Source organism: Gopherus flavomarginatus, chromosome 10 (assembly GCF_025201925.1).
Source record: "Gopherus flavomarginatus isolate rGopFla2 chromosome 10, rGopFla2.mat.asm, whole genome shotgun sequence".
NCBI classification, from domain to species: Eukaryota; Metazoa; Chordata; order Testudines; family Testudinidae; genus Gopherus; species Gopherus flavomarginatus.
In genome coordinates, this window is record NC_066626.1 from 68870796 (window position 1) to 68896881 (window position 26086).

General features: G+C 42.5%; 1 protein-coding gene across 1 annotated transcript; it reads right to left on the reverse strand.

Annotated features, from left to right (window-relative positions):
* SCTR (secretin receptor) lies at positions 1–25893 on the reverse strand. Its single transcript, XM_050916689.1, has 13 exons — positions 25849–25893; positions 20998–21124; positions 15769–15879; positions 9496–9599; positions 9026–9123; positions 7864–7996; positions 6494–6647; positions 6335–6395; positions 3748–3817; positions 1800–1891; positions 1550–1688; positions 1322–1363; positions 1–183 (listed from the first exon to the last, which is right to left on the reverse strand). The coding sequence occupies exons 1-13, from the start codon at positions 25891–25893 to the stop codon at positions 1–3; spliced, it is 1359 nt and encodes a 452-aa protein (XP_050772646.1).
* Between the last annotated feature and the right edge of the window lie 193 nt (positions 25894–26086).

The window sequence follows — 26086 nt, forward strand, 5'->3', positions numbered from 1 at the left end:
CTAAATTACACTTGACTTCTGGATAGTCTGCCTCTTTTGCTCTTGAGGGCTGGGCTTCATCATCTGCATCACCTGGGTGAAACCACTTCCTCCGTTACTGGATGAAGAGCTAAGGTGCTGATTCAAGTGGACGTGTTGGCTTAAATGCCACTGCCTCCATTTTCTGTGAATTTCCAATTGAACCTAAGCAGTGAAGTCACAGAATATTTTGGTCAGCAAGTATGTGTAGAACCTTGCATTTTTGCAGGGAATCAGCACAATGGGAAAAGGAGAGACAGTTCCCCTTATCCAAAGCTTATGTTTGTTCCACACAAGGTACTCTTTATTTAACCCAAGTTTAAGAATGGAGGTAGCTACTGGATAGTATTATTTTATTGTATTGGAGTTAGAGCTGGTTGGAAATTTTCTGAACAAAGGTTTTTTCTTCAGAAAAGGGTAAGGGTCTTTGACAAATTTCCCATTTTTAAATTTTTTTAGTTTCTAAATTATGAAAACACCCTGTTTTGACATTTTCAGAATGAAAAGTTCCCTTTTTGTGTTTGAAATGGCTATTTTCATTTAGAAATGTAAGTTGATTTTATAATTTATTTTTTTCAAGGTTGATATTTAAGGGAACCATTTTGATTGACCTGATCCAAAATTGTTTTTTAGATTTTCAGTTAGTGAACATTTGAGATTTTGACTTTTTGGCTAGATTTGGGATGGGGGAAAGTTTTTGAAATCTCAAATTCTCTTGGGATCGGAAAACTGTTTCCGACTCTGCAGTAATTGAGGTAGCTCCTACGACCCATAGTCATGGACCAAGACCCCATTGTGCTAGGTGCTGTACAAACACAGAACAAAGAGTCCCTGCCTCAAAGATCTAAGATGACATTTATTTGGACTTTAATACAACTTTTGAAAAATTCCCTCACAAGAGGCAATTAAGGGAACTAAGCAGTCATGAGGTAAAAGGTAAAGTATTAGAATCTAGTTTAGATACAGACACCAAAGTATAGGAATACATGGTCAGTTTTCAGTATGGCCAGTGATTAACAGAATGTTCCCGCCCAGGCCTGGTGTTTAATAATCAGGGGAAAGGGTTGGAGGACAAAGAGGTGGCAAGGATTGCAGATAGTACGTACTTACATAGGTTACTCAAGTCTAAAGAGGACTGTGGGGAACTTCAGAGGTGAAGCTAGGCAAATGGGCAGCAGGCTGACAGATGAAGTAGAAGGAGATTCATATGCGAGGAAATAATTTGAACTAATGCTCATTGCTGTGGTAAACTTGAGCCTGTGGAGGTATAACTTAATAGGAGCTGTGTATGCAGAAAACTCACCTCGCCATTGAGAAAACAGTACAGCACAGCCACAATGAAGCCCTGTAAAATAACAGAACCATATCAATAACCAGATTTAGTATTTTGAGGGCAGATTTTTCAGATTAGAATTGATTAAAAAATCCAAAAGCAGATCAAATATCTGGCTTCTACTGCTGCAGCTGGGATATTAGAAAGGGAGGGAAATGTCCTTTCTTTGATTGAAAGGTTATAGATGTCAAATATTACCTGAAATGATCCGAGTGCTAATTCAAAAACCAGCTGAATTTCCATCGTGCCGCTGTTCACGTCCTCAGGGAAAAAAGCAAAGATGATATAGTGAATTCCAAAAAGGGGGACGAGAAGGAGTGTCGATTTTGCAAGTCTCCTAGGAGTAGAAATAAACAGGAAGATGGTATCATAAAATGGGAGAAAAGGGAACTACTTAAAGGTGAAGTGTTTACATACATATATTTTAAATAATAAAGAGATAACCTACTTGTATTGGTTGAAATCATTTCCCCTTCCTTCTGGCGATTTGAGCTTTCTCATCAAGATTCTTAAAATATTTACAAAAAGAATGAAATTAACCTGTAAAAACAACAAACATGGATGACAGATGTCAGACTATTGAAATCTCTTATTAGCAGCACACTGTTGTGCCCTACACGGGGCCTGCAGCCTGGCTTTACCCATCTGATTTAACTAACTACATTAATCTCTAGGTGCTCCTAGAGGGTGACATTCACCTGTGTGCCACCTATGCATCACTTAAATCCTACTTAATCCCTTTTTGGAAGATTTAAGCAGCACATAGGCCCTATGCTGTCCCTCTGCCAAAGGATTAATTTCATCCAGACACAACTAAATAGGGAACAGAATTCATTATCCAAACTTCAAGACAAATCACCAAAGAAAAGGGAGGTGATGCACTCTGGTAAAATGAATAGTTGCCACAATTTTCAAATATCTCCTGTTCAAAATTTGGCTTTTAGGGGGCCAGCTGATTGCCCTGGCTTGATTAGACACAAGTGAAGATGTTCAGAGGAAGCCATTAAAGTTATCCTTTGACAATCATTGTTATACTGCATATAGGGGATCTTAGATACTGGATTCACATTAACTACAGGCAAAGCAGGCTTCAGAATGATAAACATTGTAGAAGTGCTTTTGTTTTCCTCAGCAAGGAGGAAAACCAACTAAAAATGCTGATCTGCTTCTTGGGCAATGGGAAAGAAAAATCTTTCTCTGTTCATTTGGCCTGCAGATAAAGAGTAGAAATAATATGATATAGTCAGATACAGATTCAGTTCTCCTTTCTTGGTAAGAAGTAGTGTAAACCAGAGTGGAGCATGGAGAAATAACATTCAGCTTATCTGTGTTTCACATCACATCTCCCAACCTGGGTACTCTGTGCTCTATCCACTACGCAGCTAGTGACCCATTAATTTACTCACCTGCAGTGGCTTCCTCATCATGCCACTGCACTGTATCTTATAACCCTTTCCTACACATACAGTATTAAATGTAATGCCCTGTATTGGGGTCTCAGGTTAATTTGAGGAAACATGAAGGGAAACCGTTTTTTGTGTTTTCCCCAGTGGACATTGCAAATAGGAATGCCCTTCTGTGTGATGTAGATTTGTTAAATGAGCGATTCCTTATTTTTATCCATGAAAATATTATTGCATTATGGTGTATGTGAGCCATCTTCATAGCTATGCTTTGTGCTGTTCTAGGGGAGACACCCTCCTCTGCCCCAATACACAGTTATGTTTGTCACTTTATCGCTGAATTTCCTGATCTGTCTGGAATTTAAATCTCACCCTATCTAGCATGAATGTAGGTTGTTGCAGTCAATGAACAGAAATGCTGTGGTCCTGCTACGTTTTCTGAGTGACTTGCTCAGTTGTCCAGCCTTCCATTCAACTTTGTGGGGCCAAGAGAGTTGCCTGGGTGTAAATGAGGGCAGAATTTGGCCCGGGATTCATATTGAAAAGCTAAAACTGGTGGCTGTGTGGGCTAAAGCAAGTTGGTTTGGGCTTTGCTGAGCGAGGCAGTGTTGGAGCGTAGGCAAAACGACTGTTGTGCTGAAAGCTTCCGCCCTTTTGTTTCTCCTCCAGAGCCTCCCATGGAACAGTGCAAAACAAGCTTCCACAAGCCAGTTGAAGTTCATGTGAAATCAGCAGGATGTGGAAATCTGATCCCCCTTAGGCTTTTGCTTCTTGGAAGGAAGCTCAGAGCTTTCTTTGTAAAGTTAGCCCTGAGGCATTAGATACAGATGCTGACTCCTACTAAGCAAAAGTCACTGAGGCTGTATCACGCCAGTTAAGCCACATGTTTAAAATCACTTGACAAATAGTTTTAAAACACCTCAAGTGGGTAATCTTTGATTTCACAACATTTGGAAATGCACTTTGCAAGCACTTGTTACAGAACAGACTTACAAAAATAGACAGGACTACAGGGCCTCTAATGATCCACCAGATAGCAACATTGGTATTAATGTCCCAACACCTGTAATAATAATAAGAAAAAAAAAGATGTACTTTTTAGACCTCCAAATGCCAACTGCTTTCACACAGGGTCTTAATTTCTTAGCTCTTCAAATAGGTCTTTATTGCATTTTTCACAATATTAAATAATTTCTATTCAGGGCCTATTCCTGTGCCCACTGACATCAGTGGCAAAACTTCAATGAGGCTAGATTGCATCTGGACTAGCCAAATGACATATTGCCCTTAAAATGAAGTACAATCCTATTTATCCAAAAGCCTTGGGGAAAACACCAGAAGCCATCAGAGAACCGAGGTTTCATTGTTCTTACAAGTCAGCTACAAAGTCGGGCTTTGAAATGGCTGTGTTCCAAGTCTCTTACTGGAGTGCAAAAAGAGAAGGCCAGGTGGCTTTAAAGGAGGCATCCACTAGGTTTGAAAAAGCTGCCTGCTTTTGTAGATGAACCCTATTTAAAAAGAGTTTTAAATCATTTGGTGCATAGTGAGTCCATCAGCGCCATCTGGCGGAGGGCACATCGTACAATAACTCCCATCGGGCCAGACATACTGATTGCTACAACACGCTTTATCATCATCTGTTTCTAAAAGGTATCATGAAAGGTATCACAGGCAAACCAGTAACATGCCGGTCATTAATATCGTTGCACGATGTATGTACAGGGGTTGTATTAAGAAGTATGGAGGTGTGCTGGAAATATGTTCTTAAAAGGTGTTTTGCAAACAGTGCATAAGCCCAGCCTGTCCAAGACAAAGGAATGTTATTTCACCGTTTTCGTGTGTCTCCAATGTAATACCTCAAAGGACAATGACAAGTATATCTGCATAGAAGGAAAACAAAGCCAGCAAACTAAACAACCAGGCCAGGTGTGGGTGGCTGGGGGGGGGGGGGGGGCGGATACCGCTTAATAATCACAATGGGAGATGGAACTGGAACCCCAGTAACTCTTCCTGGATCTCGAAACAGAGACAACAGGCTCTGGGAAATATAAGCCCAAGACGAGCCTTTTTGGCATCCATCACCTAGGGGACAAGGAGGAAGCAGCACTCTTAGAGCTCATCAAATGTGGATCTTCTTGGCCTGAAAACCAAGAGCAGCTGCAACTGACTATAGGTGAGAAAATCTGCTTAGGCAAAAATTGTAACTTGCTGAGGTTTTAGTCACTAGAAAGTGTGTTTGGTTTTCTTGCACTTGTGTCTTCTAGTCCTACTTATTGTCACTTAAATATCTGTTCTTTGTCAATATGCTTATTCTCGTTTTAGTACAAATCCATCTCAGTGCTGTGTATTAAAAGGAAGGGTGAAGTCCTCAGCTAAAACTACCAGGCTGGTATGCAGGAGTGTTGGAACCATTGGTATAGTGGGAGTGCTGAGAGTCATTGAACCAAACTGTAAGCCCTGTATACAGTAAAAGCTGTTTTATCCGGTGTGTTGGGGGAATAGGGGTTGCCAATAAGTGAAAAATGCCAATAAACTAAAAGGGAGGGAGCTGAGGGATGGGATGCGGGAGGGGGTGATGGGTACTAGATCCAGAGGCTGCTCACCTTGGGTGGCTCCCCACAAGTGGTGACCTGTCCTTGCTGCTCCTAGGCAGAGCAGACAGCTCTGCCTGCTCCCTCTGCCCACAAGCGCTGCCCCCGCAGCTCCCATTGGCCACAGTTCCCAGCCAATGGGAGGTGCAGAACTAGCCCTCGGGGCAGGGTAGGGGCAGCACGCAGAGCCGCCTGCCATGCCTTCGCCTAGGAGCAGCCGGGACAGGTCACCGCTTGCAGAGAGTCACCCAAAGTGAGCAGCCCCCGGATCTGGCACACTGCACCTTCTCCCGCACCACAACCTGCTTCCCCAAGTCCCCTCCCTCTCAGAGCCCACACCCTGCATCCCCTCCCACACCCCAACTCCTTGCTGGCCCTGCACCAACCGGACTATAAACTGGAATTTCAATGAAGATCAGAAATGCCAGTTTATAGAGCTTTCTGATTGGTGAAGAGCATAAAATAGCTTTTACTGTATAATGGAAACCACTTCAAGCCAGCGGGTACAGTAGCACCCCTGTCACCCTTAGTTCCAACACCTATGCTGGTGTGTGCTCTGCCTCCTTGGAAGCAGCGAACTTAACTTCTGTAAGGGACCAGTGAGATGGACTGGATGCTGTAAGGGGGGAGGGTTGTGGGCTGTTGGTGTCACCCTGCATGGAGTAGTCAGGCTGGTGGAAGCCAAGATGAGGTCCCTGTGCTGTGAACAGGCTGCTGGTGTCAGGGCTACAGGGCAAGTGGTGACAGAACTCCTTACCAGTCTGGGTGAACCCCCTAATGTCACAAATCTCAATCAAGGTTTAGGTATCTGCACTGCCATCAGGTGCTAACTGAACCTCAGCAAAGTGGAGTTTGATTCATTAGGGTTAAACAGTAATAACAGCTGACAAGGCTTTCAATGGGCAAATAATCGATGCAGCTGCTTCTTAGACATTTATGTTGCATGTTCCCCTATTGAGTAAAACTTGTATTTAATTAAAATGGCTTACCCTATATCTTCACATAGGTGCCTGGTGATGGACCATGCTATAACAAATATGGTTGGGGTGCCTGCAACGGAAAATCCAGTTATTGTTCTATAAACCTCTCACAGATAAATCAACAATCACCCAACCATTATTTTGACTGAAAAGATAACCAAACAGTACCCCATCCCAGGGCGATGAACCACCAGAAGAACTTCCTTTCCGAGAAGAAAGAAACAACCAGAAGGGTGTGGAGATACAGTCCCTCCACAAGAAGCCAACTGTAGTTAGCCATGATGCAATACTGAAAGAAGATCATGACGAGTTTACACCCAATCTGAGGAAACAGATAGAGAATCATTAGCTTGTGTTGCCTCTCCACCTATCTTCCTGCAGACAGTCAGAAGGTAAACATGGATGCACAATCATTTTTGGTATCCAACACTGAAACAGATTGGTGGGCTCACTCCAGGTATTGAGAGGAAAGGAAGAGGCGTCGGTCCAGTGGGTAGGGCACTTGAGAAAGATGGGTTCACTTCCTTACTCTGTCATAGACTTCCTGTGCTGGGAAAGTCACTTTGTCTCTCTCTGTCCCCCATCTGTCAAACAGGGATAATAACCTCTCAGCAGTGTTGTGAGGCTAAATACATTAAAGACTGTGAGATTCCCAGGCTGTATGGTAATGGGGGCTGTATAAGTCCCTAAGAGAGTTGCCAAATGCCAAATGCCTTAATTTGGCAACCTCAGTAGAGAGGCCAATGATTGAATGGATCATGAATATGCAAGAGAACAAAAACCTTTTTCCTACCCTACTAGGTTGAAGCCCATCCTCATAGCTGACAGGTGGTTAGAGCTCCATGGGTTTGGTGTGGGGACTGGAGGCTGAACTGGGGAGCAGATGTAGCACTGACTCTCTTTCCATGGCCTCTACCCCTTGGAAGGGGGAGGGAATAATGCATTGCTGCAGAGGAGGAAGCTTATGACTTTGTGCCTCCTAAGACAGCCATGGATAAAGGTTTCTTGCCTATGCAGGTGAGCTAAGGGCAGGCTCTCCATGGTCGAATGAGTACTCCCTTTTCCTCTTCCATGTGGCCATCTCCCACCCAATCACACACAGAGAAGACAGAAATCCTGTGACACTCTGCAAGATTCAGCTCGGAGTGTGAAATCCTGGCTTCATCTAAATCAATGGCAAAACTCCCATTGACTTCAGTGAAGCCAGGATTTCCCACAGAGTTCTCAGAGCACTTCCCCCATCCATTTGGATTCTTCCTTGGGAGGAGAGAATAAAACCAATGTCTAGCCCAAAGTTGTAAAAGACAGTGAGAATTTCAGCTTGACACAATTAACATGCACAATAAAGTGACAAGAGGGAAAGAGAGAGGTGCTTTTATATGATAAGACAATGCTTTCTTCTCCAGTAACTCTCTATATTAAGGAAAGACCAAGGAAGTAGGTTCTCTTTCCTGCATAAGCATTTCCTTACAAACTGCCTCGATGAAATTCCAGTGGAAGGGAGGGGAACTGAAGATTCTGGAAGTCTGGGGGTTTACCGTGTGTGCCCCGCAGTAGTTAGCGTCCTCAGAAGAAAACAAAACGGCATCTTTGATTAAGTTTGACAAGGCTCGGAAAATGAAGGATGTAAACAGATGCATGTGGATGTAGTTCCTCGTACAATGGAGTCTTCTGTACCCAAAAGAGAGAAATCTCATGAAGTTACATGAAGGGGAAGGCTTTATGATCTCATCAGGCTTCAAAGGCCTAGGCTACCAGGGCCTACAGATTCAAAGCCTAGCAGAATCAACTCAGCTCTTTGTCCTTCAAGGGACATCAGTGTTAATTCCATGCAATTTACCCATCCCAAGGGGTTTCTTTCGAGAAAATCTGAAAAAACAAAGTCATCTCTGCTCTTACAGGGAAGATATCAGGACACAGCCTTAAAAGTTGAGGGTAATATCTGTAATAGCTCTGGCCAAAATTTCCCCTCCCTGCACATTCTGAACCGTGATGTGTGCCAAGCTGCTGCCCCCCACCCAGAGCTGGTTGCCCATCAGTGTTGCTGTCTAGATTCTGGACTTGTACCCACAAACCCACTATGTGCTGAGTCCCCCAGCAGCCAACTGGAAATCTGTGCCTCGAAGCTTAGGACGGACTATAGTTTGCAAAGCATTTTGGGTTCCGAAGGCACTTTATTGATACATTATTTATGATAAATGAAGTTTATTTGGTTGAGTAATCAACAAAATCAAGCCTCCAGCGTACATAAATTATACATGCCCGGGGCTCAAATTTGTACGCTGTCACGCTTGTATAAATATGAAATACTGTACTGCAGCTAATGCAGTTACTCCAGATGTAGGCCCAAAAAATGCATTTAAAAAAGGAAATTTAGGCTGAATAGCAAAGAAAAAACTTCCTGTGGGTGAAAACTATTAAAATGTGAGCTTGTCTCGTAAGGGAAGTATATTGTGGCAGCGCCAACCTTGGAAACCAGCCTCGCAAAAGCACAGAAAAAACATGCTACAGGGAAGAATCCTGCATTAACAGGACATGGACTAGTGACCCCAAGTGCATTTCCAGCTCTGATTTCTATAACAATTTTGAAATGTTCACGATTTAAATTAATCTGAAAGCAAACAAAGGAATATGGGGCTTCTATGGATTAATCAGTGGTTCCGAACAAATGCAAACAAATGGCATAGAACTTCCCCTCACCTAAATGAGGCCAGGATTCCTAAGGCTACTGTCAGAGTCCCAAGGGAGGTACTATATCCAACTGTGTACATTGTCTTCAGTTTCATGAAGTAGATGCGCTGTAAAGAGACGTACATTTGAGTCTTTGCTTTAAGTTTTAAATATCTCCTGGAAATCAGCCCATTTTGACGGGTTAAGAGAAGAGCATCTACTTTCTTTCTTTGTATTGTTTCACATCTATATTTTTTCATAAACACGGGTATTCTACGTTTGGGGAAGGAGTGTGGTGTGCAAACTGGAGGATCTTCTGGGACGGACGGACAGACAGACAGATACACTCACTCAGACACCCCCGCGCCTGACTCTCAATCTCACACTTGAACCGCAAACACCATCTTTTCTCTCTGCTATTCGTTTGAAATATCTCTCCCCTGAGATCATTGTTTCATGAAGCAACAAAATGTAACTTACAAACAATAAATCAGACTCACTCTCTCCTCATTGGCAGTGTCGTTCACGTCATAGCCACAAGCAACATCGGGTCTCGGGAATGTCTCTGACCAACCTTCACTGGTGCAGTTTCGATGCACAAAACCTGTATTGTGGCAGCAGTAACAAAGCAAGGTGTAATGTCTCCCAACTGTACCAGGATGACTATTGCACCTGCTGATCAGTAACAAGCAAATGGCAGTGTTCCAACAGCATGTAGAATAGTTCCCTTCTTGGAGTGCAGACAGCATAATACAGGTGAAATCCAGCTATCCGTGTGAGCATCTTTTTGGTGTAGCTAGTAGCCAAACAGAAGCAAAATTAACCACCTGAGTGTCTAGAAGGGCTAGACTTCACTGGCCGCAATGAGCTTTGGTTCAGGCCTACAATCCTGTATTAATGAAGTTATTGAGAGTTATGCTATTGGCTTCAGTGTAGGGTGACCAGATGTCCCAATTTTATAGGGACAGTCCCGATATTTGGGGATTTGTCTTATATAGGCACCTATTCCCCCCCCCATCCTCTGTCCCGATTGTTCACACTTGCCCTCTGGTCACCCTACTTCATTGGGAGCTAGACCAGACCCTACAGCCCTATACTGTTTGGCTGTGGGCTACACAAATGCTTCTCTGCATCTGTGTCTTCACAACAACTGAGATCAGCTGAGGTGTTTCGATTAGCAGTCCCTAGTCTTGAACATCTGGGAGCTGGAGATGTGATTCTCAGCCATGGACATTGACTCTGGAGTTCAGGGGCTGAGTCTGTTAACCTTTAGGAGCCCAGTGCAAAGCCCACCAATACGTCAGTCTTTTTTCTCAGGGTGGGGGGTGGTGAGGAAGAGAATTACTGTGCATAGTGCATGCTGTTTATTGATGAGGTGTCTAGTTAATTATATTGATATTTGTCCAATGCATTGTGTGGTTCTTATGATATTGTTCACGCATCCAGGGACAGTTGTGACAAGTGCATTTTATTAACTGAAACATAAATAAGCAAAGCTGTTGTGTACATCTGGTGTTTGCTGTTTTGTGTTCTGGGAACAGCAAACCTGTGACTCATTGCACCACAGATTCATGCCCTGGGAGAAGTCTGACATTTTTCTGAAGATCCCTAGCTCAGAGGTCTGATTGCTTATCTCTGTCTGATGAGAGGACAAGATGTTTGACTTGCAGCAGTGAATAATGTTGCCCCTTTTTGACTTGAGAGTCTAGTTAAATTTTGCGGCCTTCAGGATGCTCCAGTTGGAACTAGAAACTGATGGATTCTGGTATTTTTCCTTGTTTAGCCACAAGGAGAGCATGAAGTCCTGCTCCTCTGAACACAGGAGGAACCAGAATCGAGAGGAGTAATCTCGTAGCTCACAGCCCCAAGCCTCTGTAGCTAGTAGACCCAAAAGCTTGCTCACTCTCTCTCCTCAGCCCCTTTCAGGGTCACACTGCACTCACAGGCTAGCCTGCTGCCTGACTCTGGCTTTCTCACACACAGGGCTGGCTCTACCATTTTTGCTGCCCCAAGCAAAAAAAAAAAAAAAAAAAAGCTGCTCGGACTACTGAGCCCAAAATGCCACAGCAAAAAAAAAAAAAAAAAACCTTGCCCAGACTGTGCCTCCCCAAAACTGCTGTCCCCTTAGCATGTGCTGCCCCAGGCACGTGCTTCCTCTGCTGGTGCCTGGAGCCAGCCCTGCATGCACACACACCCTGCCTCTATATAAATTAGAGATATACCTATCTCCTAGAACTAGAAGGGACCTTGAAAGGTCATTGAGTCCAACCCCCTGCCTTCGCTAGCAGGACCAAGTACTGATTTTTGCCCCAGATCCCTATGTAGCCCCCTTAAGGATTGAACTCACAATACTGGGCTTAACAGGCCAATGCTCAAACCACTGAGCTATCCCTCCCTCTTTCTTGCTGCCCTTTGTCTATTCTGTTTGCCTGTGTTTTCTCACACACCTGGTCACAATGCCCAGAGGTACCCAACCTGCCACCCACCTGGTGCTAGTTTCTGGGCAGATTCTCTTTTTTCAGTTTTAGGTGTGGCCCCTGAAGTGTTTCTTACAACTATCTTAAATGAAGGGTGCATTTACACATCACTTTGAAAAAGGTTTTAACTCAACCCATAACAAGGTTTCACCCAGCTCATAACAGTACGAATAGTGCCTCAGGTCTGAGGGCTCTGTTCCGTCTGTACAAAATCACTGCTGCGATTCTGAGCGATGGCTCATCTCTTCTTTTAAAAACACAACTGTGAGTGTGTGTGTATTTTGTGTATTTTTATGGGATTTACAAGGAAAACATCTGATTTGTGCGCATGTGTGCCAGCAAGAGTGGAGAGCTTAGTCCTGTGGAATTATAACATGGATACAAGTCCTTCTTATAGCAGTAAACCATATCTGTGGGTTTTCTACCAGGTGGAAGAAGAACAGCACCTGACTGACTGTATTACCAGGCTGTTGGGCAGCGGGCTTCCAGCAAGAACTCAGTTTACAATCTGAATTGTGATGCATTCCTTGAAACTTACATTCACAGGAATGTTCCTCAATAGTTTTTCCCTAGTGAGCATGCATATGTATGGATTTTACATACAGTAAATCACAATGAGCTGGGATTTGCAACATAATCAGAAGCAATCTATATGTGAAGTATCAGAGAGGTAGCCGTGTTAGTCTGGATCTGTAAAAGCAGCAAAGAATCCTGTGGCACCTTATAGACTAACAGACGTTTTGGAGCATGAGCTTTCGTGGGTGAATACCCACTTCCTCAGATGCATGCATCTGAGGAAGTGGGTATTCACCCACGAAAGCTCATGCTCCAAAACGTCTGTTAATCTATATGTGGAATTTCTAGAGGACCAATCACACACTGAATGTGGTTAAGTGTATTGACGTCACAGTGCTCAAACTTGTATTAGGCACCTCATACTACAAGAAAAAACTCCTGGTCTTGGCCTAGACAAGCTACAAGCCAACATCAGATCAATGGAGAAAAATAACTCTGATTGGTTGCTGCTATGGCCATCTAATCCACATGGGATGCTGAAGAGAAAGGTATTTTTGCCAAGAAATAAAGTCTGGGTAATAGCGATAGCCATGCACAACTGTCATCCAGGAGCTACCACTGTCTCATCTGCTCTAGTGCAGAGGTTCTCAAACTGTGGTCCACGAGCTCCATTCAGGTGGTCCGCAGATAGTTCCATCTAAGGTGCGTGTCTAGGTAGCCACACATGACAGAATGAAGGGCCACCCACCTAATTAGTGGAGCTGTGCAGGCATGCCTCCACTAATTAGGTGCCTGGACGCTGGAGAAGATGCACATGTAAGGTGGGGAGGAGGTAGTGGCATGAGAAGAGGGGGTGCAGGGAATCTGAGATGTGCAGGGCTATGACGGCCAGAGAAAGAGGCAACTTTCCCCAGCTCCAGAGCTGCGACTGCAGGGGAGAGACGGTGCCTCCTTCCCAGCCTCAGCTTTGTGGCTGCTCTGGCAGGGGAGAGAACCTCTTCCCTCCCAACCCCAGCTCGGAGGCTGCTGCGGTGGGGGAGAGAGGGCACATCCACTGCATTAAAAATGTTAATGATTATTAAGGCATATAGCGCTTTTATCCAAAGTGCATTACAATAGTTAGCTAACGGTACAAATAACATTTGGAAAGATCATTATGTGGTCTGTTGATACCCTCAGCAATTTTCAAGTGGTCTGCGAAAAAAAAAGTTTGAGAACCATTGCTCTACAGATATGGGATAAAATACTGGTGATACTGAATCAAACTCCCAATGTCTTCAATATGGTCAGGATTCCATGGATGCCAACCTCATCAGCAACCATTCTCAGGACAAACCCACTTGATCTTCTCCATCTCTTGTTGTACTCTTCCAGTGCAGAGACATGACTCAGAAGGCCATATTCAACTTCTCAATGACCACAGCTGGTTCCTGACAAGTTTTGTTTTCCTGGATGGTATCACATGGTTTCTATTTTCCCAGTGGTTCTAAGTTAAGCTATCACATTTCTGCAGCAAGAGAGTTGGGCAAGATCCTTCCAATACTCAAGGGAGAGAAGGAAAAACAATAAGATGCACACCCTGTGAGATTTTTGCACTGGCTCATGCCTTGTGGTACCCCATTGGAGTCAGCAGTATTATATGGAGAATAAATCAGAGCAACATTTGGGTTGCTGCACCAGACAGGACAACTCCGATATACTGACAGCCCATCTACATTTTGTCCTGAGTTTACTATGACCTTTGAAAAAAGGCTGTCACTTAAAGATCAGGTGGAAAGAAAGATGCCTGACACAGGCTTTGAATTCCTTGGGTGGCAGGAATTAGAGATGTGCCAGATATTAGATTATTATTTAATTTTTTGGAAGTCTTTGCTCCAGCTAATGTCTTTGGAAAGGAGTCAGTTTTGAGTCACATTTTTCTAAGTTCTGCTGCAGCACGTCAGCAAAAAGGAGAAGATGGAGCATCTCTTGACAATCCACATCTTTCTTCCCCACCGCCTCCCTACCCCATCCTTCCCTCTCAGCCTGCCTACAAAGTAGAATGCAAGTGTCCTTGACTGTAGAAGCAGACTGTGGTGTGTTTCTGTCAGACAGAGATAAGCAACATTACCTTAAACCAAAATGCAGCGCTTAGAAGTGGGCTATAACTGACAACCCAGAGTAGGAAGAAAGGCTGTAAGTGTGTCAAAGAGGACAAGGCATGATAAAGAGCTAGGGGGCTGGGTGGGCACAAAAGTGCAGAGCTTTAGATGCTTAATCAAGAAGGAAATTTAATATTGATGTACATGAGCATGGTTTTAACGATGCTATTTGTTTTTTAGGAAATATGTATATTTTGGGGAAATCACGACATGCTCTCTTTTATACTCTGCTGAGACTCCACCTTGAATGCGTGTGAGACTCAACATGCAGATCTGGATCGGACCTTCACTCATACGATATTTGGGTCCTGACTTTTGTTTCAGCTCATTACACAGGTAGGGATCAGCCAAGATGTTTGTGATGCAGATACAGATCTAGATCCCAGAGCTCTGGGATGTTTGGATTGAGGATTTGGTTCAGACTCATCAGTGTCCCTAATGTGGTTCTTTTGTATTTGTGGCTATCAGTATTCTTTGTAGCTAAGCAGCTAAGAGAGCAAACTTTTGGCAGTTGTTTTTCTTGCAAATAAACAAATCTTGTGTATATTTGGTTTCCCCCTTAAAATTGCATAAGACAGGGCAGTAGACATTTTAAGAGTTTAAACGTATGAGTCACAAACAAGTCATAGTGTATGTAATAGAACAGAATGTAGCTACATTGGAAATAAACTGTTGTGGTTTCAACCCAAGATACTAAATGAACGGAGATAAAAAAAATAATTTAATGCTAGTGGACATTGTCTTGTGATTCTGTTTCGAACCCGCTTGCTTTGATCATTGCTTATTATTAGTGACTCACTACAATTCAGATGCTCCGTTTCTTAGCAGCAAATTAAATTTAGAATTGCTAGAGTTATGGTTTCCCTTTCCTTCAGATAACAGAATGCACCCGTGATTTCAGATAGTAACCTTTGGATGTACGACCTCTGTTCCACTCCAAGCACCATCCAACTTTTATATTTATGCTACTGTTTTCTACTGGACAGACTAAATATTGGACCTTCTCAAGTGTTAGCAGCTCCCTCTAGTGGCTGAATTAGTGGCTGTGCTTTTAGTATACAGGGGCTCCTGCTTTTCCAGCCAAAAATCATTATGAGTAGAGCTGGTTGTGAAATAGTTTTCCCATCCCATGAGAATATTCAACATTACCCCATTTTGAATCGGGATGAAAAGTTGATTTTTTTTCAAACTGAAAATAAAACAAAAAACAGCTTGGGTCAATTGAAACATTTTGTTTTGAAAATTTCAAACATTTTGCTCCAATTTCAAACTTTTTTCTTTTCTTTTTTAAATTAAGCATAAAATAAGTTGTATTTTCAAATGAAAAGTCTTTCAAAATGAAAGAACAAAAAATGTTCTTCATCCCTGTCTGAGCCTTATGGATTACCACAATAAAAAGAGAGTAGTTCATTTTATTTTTGTTTTTAGTCAGTTTCATTTTCAAGCTCTCCTGCATTAGTGCAATGATGAAAATGTTCAGGCTGCAAACACCACAGAATTCTGGTCATTGGCCTTTAAAAAAACGTGGAAACAATTTTTCTGAGTTTAGATTTTCTAAAAATGAAATCTGACCTGAAAGTGTCCTCTTTTAAAATCAAATTACAGTGAAAGGATTTTCTTTTAAATTACTTTATTTTACCTTTTTTTCCAGTAAGCATTTGGAAGAATTCTGGACAATGAGCATTGACAGTCTGTCCAATTGATGAAGTAGGCCAGCAGCTCATGTTATCCCACATTCCAGCACATGTGCCTATGTTGTAAGAACAGACAGTGCATCATTGACCATATTCCCTGGACAGTCACATCTTCAGAGAATAAAAACATTCAGTACTGTACTCTTAAAAACAAGTCTGAAGGGCTTTAAGGGGGCTTTAATGCTTCTATTGAAGACGATATCTTCATCCTCTAGCTCCAGGTAGTTCCCTTAATTCCTTTGGACTGTTTGCTTCGTCAGGATGAGGAAGAGCTGGGGCCTGATTCAAAAGCAGAGGGCAGTCAATGGAAGTCTTTCTATTGATTTCAATGGGTTTTAGATCATGCTCTTGGCCCATGCTCCTCTATCACAATAACAGTTTAATGAATTGTTTGGGTCACCTCTGCCTTTCTAAAACTGCCCTTTGGAAAGCATCTAGTCTTTTACGTACAAACCACAATTCATTTGTATAAATACAAAAATGCACACCTTGACTAATATGTTAAGCAGCTACAAAATTATATTACAGAAAAAGCCAGAAGATACTGCATTGATGTCAGATTTGTACAAATGTAAATGCTGATTACCATTTCAACACCTCATGCATTACAGCTGAGCTTGTGTTAGAGTGAATAATGTTAATGTACAGCATTCTGGGCTCAGCTGTGGTTCTCGATTGCTTTCCTGCTGTAAGAGATCAAAACTTAATTTAGCTATTCTAGAAAAGCAATGACTGTGATTATAAAGTAAACGAATTACACCGGTTAGTCACAAGTTAGGGGGAAGGAAAGATCATTATTCCCTCCCAACTACTAGTCAAATCTGACAGAGGGCTGACTAACGACATTATTTCTTGCACAAGCCATGCTTTTGAGACTGTACTGTTTGAACCTACTTTCCCACCAATTATTTCAATTTGAGGCCCCACCTTTATTGATTTGAGATCCCACTTGCAATGTATTTAGTAATGTAACTGTTGTGACTTTTGCTCTGTACTGCATCTTTAACTCACTAAGGTTTCTTCTCTCTGCAATGACTGGCAGACATTCTGAGTGCAGACTGTTTGCAGAGAAGAACACACCCCACACCCTTTGTGCTCTCTCTCTCTCTCTCTCTCTCTCTCACACACACACACTTTACTTTTGTTCTTTCTTGTTTTGGTGCTCTCTTCATTTGAGCACAATTCATTCAAATTGAAATGACCTGTTTTGCTATTTGTGTATGGAAAAAAGTTACACTTGCTTTCACTCAGTTATATTCATTTTAGCCCCACTTCCCCCTCCCACCACCAATGTAACAGACTGAGAAACAAGGCAGCTAGCACGATGCTGCATTTGCAGACTAAGGGCTCAATCCTGCAAGGTGCTGAACGCCTTGATGAATGAGGCTGGCTGGAAAACAAGAATTACAATTTGTGAAAAATTTCCAGATTTCAAAAATTGTTTTTGTTTTGTGACACAGAAGGAAAATGAGATTTTTGTTAAAAAAAAAAAAAAAAAAAGTGAGAAAGAGAAAAGTGCTTGGCACTTTCTACACAGTGCTCAGTACCTCACAGCCTCCATCAGACCAACACACATTTCTAAATTCCAGAAATGCGTTTGTCATCTTTCAATTGATTTCTTCCTGTATGACAGTGATCACGTTTAGAAACAAATAGCTTACCTACAGACAATGGCTTTCAGCTCTGATAAATGCCTCCGCTTGAATGTTTATCTGACCTGGCAAATGTTTATTTCTAAGCAGTATAATTTAACTACTGCAGTTCACTCAAACCATACATTAATCCCAGTGATGTTTATGTTGAGATCTGCTGTGCTGTCTGGGTTTAAAAGCTCTGTGTCAACAGAGCTGATATAAAACCGGTGAAACAGACTGTTCGAACTTCCAAGTATCAGAGAGGTAGCCATGTTAGTCTGTATCCACAAAAACAATAAGGAGTCCAGTGGCACCTTAAAGAATGGGGGTTTTTACCCATGAAAGCTTGTTCCCAAATAAATCTATTAGTCTTTAAGGTGCCACCAGACTCCTCGTTGTTTTTGTTCTAACAATATCAATTTAAACACCAGCAAGTCTGTAATATTGGGAGATGGTTTTCTCTAGGGACAATGAAGGGACAGACAAACAAGTTTTCACTACTTTTGCCCTTGGACATATAAAGCCGGATTCTCATGTGGACAAAGCTGTTGGAATCTAGATGTAGCTGGCCACCTGAGAAGTGCCTCCGAAAGGCGGGATCTCTCAGCTGCTGTAAAGCTGGCATACTGGTTCCTGTGGCAACTACCCATCCCAACCCCCATGTAAGAGGCATGTCAGAGTGAGGGCAGAGCACCGCTGCATTCTGCTGATTTTCAGCTGGTGTATGCTCTCTTTGGGACAATAGCCAGCTAGCAAAAATTAGAGCAGTCCCATAACTGTTCTGAATTATGCCAGAATGAATAAAGATCTCAGTTCCCTAATAATCTCCCTCCCCAATCACTCTCCTGCACCAAGCACATTTCAGGCAAGAAAGAATCCTCCCCTCCTTATAAACTGGAGTGTAAAAAAGAGTGTTATGGTAATTAAGGGTACACCTACACTGAAGGTGTAATTTCTAGCTTGGATACATACAGGTGCTAGCTTTGACCTAGCTAGTGTGCTAAAAATAGAAGTGTAGCTGAGGTGACCTGAGCAATGGGATGGGTTAGCCGTACTGAGTACAGTCCCACCTGGGAATGCAGGTACTTACTCAGGCAGCTAACCCCTCACCACCAGTGCCACTGTGGCTGAACTTCTGTTTTTAGCATACTAGGTCCATCCAAGTTAGCACTTGTATGTCCACCTGAGCTGGAAGTTGCCTCCCACCTCGAGTGTAGACACACCCCACTGGTATTTGAGTGTAACTCTCCTCCCTTATACAGTGGTGGGGAAATCCAAAGGGCTCCTTTTATTCACAAAGTAATCTACAGAGCACGGCCTTTCACGTAGATGTTTTGTGCCTGATTCTGGCACAGCCCTAGCATCACAGAAAGAAGCAATGTGCAGAGCACAGTTAACTAATCCTGTTTGTTTGGGCTTTTTTAATGGATGTTAGTCATCAGAAGGAGAGCATGCCCCCGACAGAAGCTCTTTCCCTCCCAAACCCCCACTCCATGCCCAGCTACTCCCTCATTCACCAGGTAGAGCTTTTACAGAGTGGTTTGGGGTAGGTATACAAGAGCAGGGGGAGAGCATGGGGGAGCCACACCCTGCATAGCTGCCTTCCTCTTTCCTGCATGGTTACTCCTATTATGTCCACCACAGGTTGTCCAGGGTTGGTTCCACACTGCACCAGCCTGAGGATCACTGCACGTCTATTTCTCCGCACAGGTGTCAAGCATAAAATCATGCAGATAACAAAAGCATGAAGCCATTAGTGCTGGCAGGTTCCCACAACTTCAGCCTTCGCTGGATGTAATTTAAATTAACCTCACTGATATCAGAAGCAAAAGGCCGCAGCTCTATTTACATAAGACACCAAAGTAATAACAAACCATCATTAAAACACATACAGGAGGCAGAAAATACTGCTCTTTAGTTCAACCACTGTTCTGAAGTCATTACCCAGGAAAAGGCACACAGCCACCCACACTCACTTGCCTGGGTTTTCTCTGCCACTCTAAAAGGGTGACTGATCATTCCTATCACAGAGTCTATTGATTTATGAGAAATGCTTTATTCTGACTTCCATTTACAAAGTTACACCAAGGATTGAATGTGGCCCTTTGTTTTTAACTGGTTTCTTCACAGTTGTTTTTCCAGTAGCAAATCCCATGTGATGATTTCAAGTAACAAATGGAAACAGGCCAAGGAGGCAGTTTTCAGATCTGGATCCAGGGTAGGTTTAGACTAGATTTTGGGATTCAAGTTGGAGCCTAAACCAATATTAGGTTCTGGATTTAATGGAACCAAATCTTGCAAAATATCCTCATAAGCTTTGGGCCCCAAATACAAGACTTCCACCCTCTTGGGACAAACAAGAGGCAGGTTCTGAACACCTCTAGAAATCAGGCCCTGAGCATCTCATTCATTGGGGCAACAAAAATGGAGGCACTCCACATTAGCGCTGCTTCTGAACATTTAGGTGTCTAAACGTCTTTGGGGTCTGTTCCCTTACCAATAAAATTATAATAATAGCACTGACCTACCTGACATGGGGTTGTGAGGCTTAACTCATGAATGTGTATGTATGGTGCTTTGAGATCCTCTGATGGATCAAAGCAGATGAGAGGATGGACTGTGAAAAGGCTCCTGCTCCTAACCTCCGTCATCTTCAATTGCTGGCAAATACGACCAGCCGAATATGAAACAAGTGACCTAATATTCAACTACAGGAAATGTCTTGGGGGAAAGGAAACCTATTGTGCTTCCATGAGACACAGCATGAGGGCTCTGGAAAATTAGAATAAGTCCTCTGGGAAGCATAGGGATGCCACTCTTCTTGTATACCCTTTATGCATCCATTTAGTTTTCCTGTGAGGAACTGCATGCTGGGTAATAGAAGCAACAAAGTAGCCGAGGGCAGGCTTGGTCACAGGCTGGGGCTGGAGAGTAGTAGTGGGTTTGTTACCCTGTACACAGTAACTGTACACCCTGTACACATTTCTGTACACAGTTGCCTTCCTAACGAAGGGCTTCTCTTAAGACCTGTCTCCTTGTTAGTAGGATACCACTTGGACAAACCACCGTGGATAGCAGGGCTGGGGCCATGATGTTTTGTAGGCAGCTGTTCATATCTACCGAAGCAGATCTCTGAAGCACTGTACTTCATCCTTGAGCTTCCCTGAGTCTTCGTTCATCCGAACCTGCTGAGAGTTCAAGCTGCCTTCCCTGAACCAAGGGACATAATAATAAAATGAGGGTGGAAGGAACTAAACACCCAACAAGGTGGGACAAGGAAACTGCTTTGGACTTAACTATCTTGAGTAGCTTTGTATCATCTGCAAATTTTGCCACATCACTGGTCGTACTCATGCTAAAGGCAAAAATCTGCTCTGAGAGCCACATGACAGATCTTGACAGATATGCTGTTCTCCCTATGGGGTAGCACTCCCATAGATTTTCTATGAGAGTTTAAGCCTATAGAGAGGAAGAGTGTTAGATCGCACATCCATGGTGATGATCTGAGGTTAGAATTTTCCCCATAGATCTACCATTTACCTGAACTCATGAACTGGTCATTTTCAAATGTTTTGTTCTGTCCTTCCTGGGACAGCATCTCAGCACAGAGTTCTTCTTCCTTCCTCAGGACAAACAGCAAGTCACATACTGGTGGGGTAGCCTTGATCTGCACATTTTGAAAAGAAGTTGAGTTGTTAGACTTCTTCTCTTGAAACATTTGCCATCCACAAAACTCTTCTTACATTAACATTGTCTTTACAGCTCCATCATCTGATAGTGAGTGACATTTCCTTGAACGTATCAGAGGGGTAGCCATGTTCATCTGTATCCACAAAAACAATGAGGAGTCTGGTGGTACCTTAAACACTAACAGATTTATTTGAGCAGAAGCTTTTGTGGGTGAAAACCCCACCTCTTATGCCCAAATAAATAGCCTTTAAGCTGCCACCAGACTCCTCGTTATTTCCTTGAAACACAGCATATACAAATAAACCTTTTATTTAATAGTATCCAAGCACTTAATGATTTACAGTGGGCCTGCTCCCCCATACTGACATCAATGCGTTCAAGTTTGGGCCCATTATACTCTAAATACTGTACGAGGAGCCCGATTGTGTTCTGTTACACCGCAAAAACATCAGTGGGGTCTTCGATTGTTCTGGTATAACTGAGCACTGAGTGTGGCCCTACAGAACACTAGACCACAGAATTGCTGGGCATTCTCTAGGCCAGCCTTTCACTTGCAAAACTAGGCCAAATTCTATCGCTTGTACACATACAATCCCATGAAAGTCAACACTGCGCTCATTCATTCAGAAATCATGCTGCAAATCAGTGAGGCTGCAGGTGGAGACGTGAGTGCATAAGTGCCACTGAGAGGTTTGTGTAAAATTCATGGCAGTGGCTCTTTATGAATCATGTAAGTTTCTGAGCACTTTCAGCTTTGACTGAAATGTCAGTCAGCATTGAGAATCTTGAAGGAGACGATACGTACCTTGTACAATAGGATCCATAATGATTTCTAGTGCTGAGTCTGTTCTAAAGAACAGGAATGAAATCCTGGCCCCATTCAAGTCAATAGTTAAACTCCCATTGACTTCAATGGAACCAAGTTTTCACTCAAGAATATTTCCTTGATATTTTCTTCCTGAATAGTTTGCTCTTTTTAAAAGTGGATCATCTCTCATCCAATTAGTCTATTCTATTCAGTATTTCCTTCTTTTCCCCTTCCATTGTGCATCATAATGCAGATTGAACCTCTTTAGTCCAGAACCATAGGAACCCCGATTGGTGCCGAACCAGAGAATTTGCTGAACCACAGGAGGTCAATGCAGAGTATGAGCAGGTCTCCACAGGCGCAGAAAGTAGGGATGCAGAGGGTGCTGCCACCCGGGATCCCGACCCCAGCCACCTGCCCAGGGGCTCCAATTATGGCCTCTGGTTCCAGCTACCAGCCCCTTGCCTGGAGTCCCAGCCATCAGCCCCAGGTCCTCCCCCTCCCTCCCAGAGCGTGAACACTGCAAATCAGCTGTTCGCAGCACTCTGGAAGCACTGGGAGGGAGGAGGAAGAGTTGGTAAGCCCAGGGCTGCCAGTGCGTGAGAGGTACAGGGGGAAGAGGGGCAGAGGGGGGAGCCTGGTGCCAGCGGATGCTCTGCACCCACTAATTTTTCCCCGTGCTCTAGCCCCGGAACACCCACGGAGTTGGCGCCTATGCCGGACCACGGATGTTGCCAGATCAGGGACTGCCAGATTAGAGAGATTCTACTTGTATAATGAAAGGTCATTCATTCATGTATGAGAAAAAGAACTTTTTGGAATCACACAGGCAGAGAATAGTCACATAAGAGACAAATAACTATTCATGAAATTGGAGTTTATAAATCATTAGATCTATAACAAAAGCCTTCCAAAAAGAGGGATGCCTTGTTGGATTTAAATGTGTAAAGAAATCAAATTATAGTCACTATTTTCTGTTGTTAGTTTTAGATTGCATTCAATCATTTCTGAATTTTGTTAGGTGCCTTTTTTAATAAAAGTATTTTTATATCCAAATCAATTACATTATTAAAGAAGTTTAGTACATTTTCAGGACTTAGCAATACAACCCCAGCAGTCCTGCTTAAGATATATTTGTGCAAAACATTAATTAAAAATAGGAAAATCACTTTCAAGAACTGTTAAAGCAAAGAGTGAAAATGGCCTAGAATCCTCTACAGTGGATATTAACTTTTCTAGGCGCTGGTCAGCAGATACTAAAAATAAATATTAATTACTAGGTTAATGATATTTTCCGAAACAGTATCATTTTTTTTCTTAAAACACCATACATCATCTTTGGGTATCATTTCCTTTAGGTCCCCGAAAAGTTATTTTAGAAATTAAAAAAAAAAATCTTTCTCTGAATTTACATTATTTTTCTATCCCTAGAATGTTTTGGTCTGCTTTTAACATATGTGTCTGTTTGGCAACTTATTAGGTATCTGGTTTTCCAGAGTAACTATTCCCTCAACAGCATAAGTTGTATATATAACATTTAATTTCTTAAAATGACGGGTTTGGGAGACCAAATCATGCTCATCTTACTCCTATGAGTTGTGTCACTGGCTTCAGTATTGGTAGCTGGATTTCACATTCAGCAGATAGTTAAGGAAGAATTCAATTTCTGAGTTACAGACTTTGTTTCCAACTAAGAAGAGGTTCTGTTGGGCCTGATCCTTTGTTCTTTGATGTCAGTGGAACCTGGAGTATGCAAGGAATGAAGGATCTGGGCATATAGTGGGGCCAGTCCTGTGATGTGCTGAAAACCTCCTGCAATGTCCTGAGCACCCATTAATGCAGTGACCAGAGAACTATACAATTAATCTGTCTAGTGTCTACAATACACAAATTCAAAGGAAACAGCCCGATGCTGCATTCCTTATACCCCATTGACTTTGAGCCCATCCAGTTTTCATTTCCTTGTACATTGCCTCTTTTCATGTTAGTGCAGCATGCAGCACACAAGCTAGTGTTTACTGAGGAAAATCAACATTTAATTCCAGAGTTTCTCAGTTGCTTTCCTAACTGCCTTGACTTAAATAACTCTTCCCTCCCTGAGCCTAAGTTGTTCCTGTTTGACAGGGCAGGGGTTCCCAAAATTTCCTACAGGTTCTAGGTTTTAATTTACAAAAAAAAAAGTTAGTTCTAGTTATATAGAAAATGTTCCCAATATAAACAGCTATAATAATTAGGTGTATGGACATTTTCAATAACAATCAAGAATCATTTTCCAGACATTTTTAAACTTGTGTAACTGTCAGATCTGTACATATTGAACTTAAATAGCAGCCATGGCCATATATAGCACATTGAATGTAAAACAAATCAATATGTTATTATGTTGTATGATAGTCGGGGGTTGGTTTTTGTGTTTGAGCGGGATTGAAAGAGAACAAAGGATTCTTGGATATGAAGCACAAAAGATATAGGTGGTAGGTAGAAGTGGATGGTTGGAATCACAGAAGAAAGTGGGTGCTTTTGGAGTCCTCAATAAAACAAAAATCTAGAGTACCCCCGGGCTAGAGCCTAAGAACCTGAAAACAAAAAGAAGAAGAAGCTGGTACTACATGAAAAGGATGTTCACTATTTTTATTGTGGAAGCTGATTGAAAAGCAAATAGTCAGCCACCTGTATTCATCATGGAAACAGAATGCCTAGGTCCATCTTAATACGGTGGCTCTCAACCTCTCCAGACAACAGTAGCCCTTTCAGGAGTCTGATTTGTCTTGTGTACCCAAGTTGCATCTCACTTAAAATCTACTTGCTTACAAAATCAGACATAAAAATATCAACGTGTCACAGCACACTATTGGTGAAAAATTGCTGACATTCTCATTTTTACCATATAGTTATAAAATAAATCAATTCGAATATATTGTACTTCCATTTCAGTGTATAGTATATAGAGCAGTATAAACAAATCATTGTCTGTATGACATTTTAGTTTGCACTGACTTCGCTAGTGCTGTTCCTGTAGCCTGTTGTAAAACTAGGCACATATCTAGACGAGTTGATGTACCCCCTGGAAGACGTATCCCTGATTAAGAACCACTGGTTTAACGCATTCTCCAGCAACCATGGGCCAAATTCCTGGCTGGAGTAAATAATCTGTTGCATTGACTGCAATAAAGTTGTGCGCAGCTCCTCTTCACCAAATGGAATAAAATTGTACTCATCTGCACCAGCTCAGCTTCGCTTACCCTGGATGTATTCAGGTATTGATTTCATACTCGTTAGAAAAAAATGGTGTAAGCTGACCAGTTTGCCTTGATTTTGCCCCCGGTTCAGCTATCCTTTGCAACTAGTAGACACAGGGGTACTGGAGGGTGAATAATGGGGTAAAAACCCAATAATTTTAGGAATCTTATGCTAGCAAACCAAAATATATGTTGTAAAGCATGTCAGAATATTTCATTCTTCCAGTCTGAAACAAGTGAGAGGTTAGTAATGCTGAAATATATTTTTTTAAATGTACGTTTTAACCAGTTTCACTTTAAGCTTATGGCTCTGATTCCCAGCTGATGCAGATCAGTATAGCTCCAGTGAAGTGCATTGGCCCTTTATATAAAATTGCCTTGTAGATAATCACTCGTTCACCCACAGAGCTTCAGGTTCTTGACAAAAGTGGGTAAGCATTATCCTCCCCAGTGGAAGATGTGGAAACCGAGGCACAGAACATCGCCATGTCTTGCCAAGGTCACACAGTGAGTCAAGCGGCAGAGCCAGGAGTAGAACCAGGACTCCTGTCGCTAAGTCTGGTGTTCTCTAGATCAGACTGTGCTGCCCCATGGAATGTGCGTATTTATTTTGTGATTCCAGGATCTATAAAATAAACAACCGCAAATACTTACAATTAGAGTTGAAAACCAGAAAAGAATCACCAGGATGCTCCACATGGTCAGTTGCTGTTTGTTTTCTTCATCCCTATGCACGAGAGATCATCAGGCTATTTGGGTGCTCTCCACCGTTGCTTTCTCGGTCCCTTCAGTTTCTTTCACATAGTTCATCTTCCTTCTGGTCTCCTGGCTGGAATTAGCTTTTATCATCTCGAGCCAATGCTCCTCTCCTGCTGCTGAACCCTAGATAGAA

Excerpts from the sequence above, each read along its gene's own strand:
- SCTR (XM_050916689.1), bottom strand. The coding sequence starts at position 25,893 with ATGTGGAGCATCCTGGTGATTCTTTTCTGGTTTTCAACTCTAATT. Across the intron at positions 7,997-9,025 it reads GGAATCCTGGCCTCATTTAG|AAGACTCCATTGTACGAGGA; the intron begins GTGAGGGGAAGT and ends TTTTGGGTACAG. Across the intron at positions 3,818-6,334 it reads CACCTATGTGAAGATATAGG|GTGTTGGGACATTAATACCA; the intron begins GTAAGCCATTTT and ends TTATTATTACAG.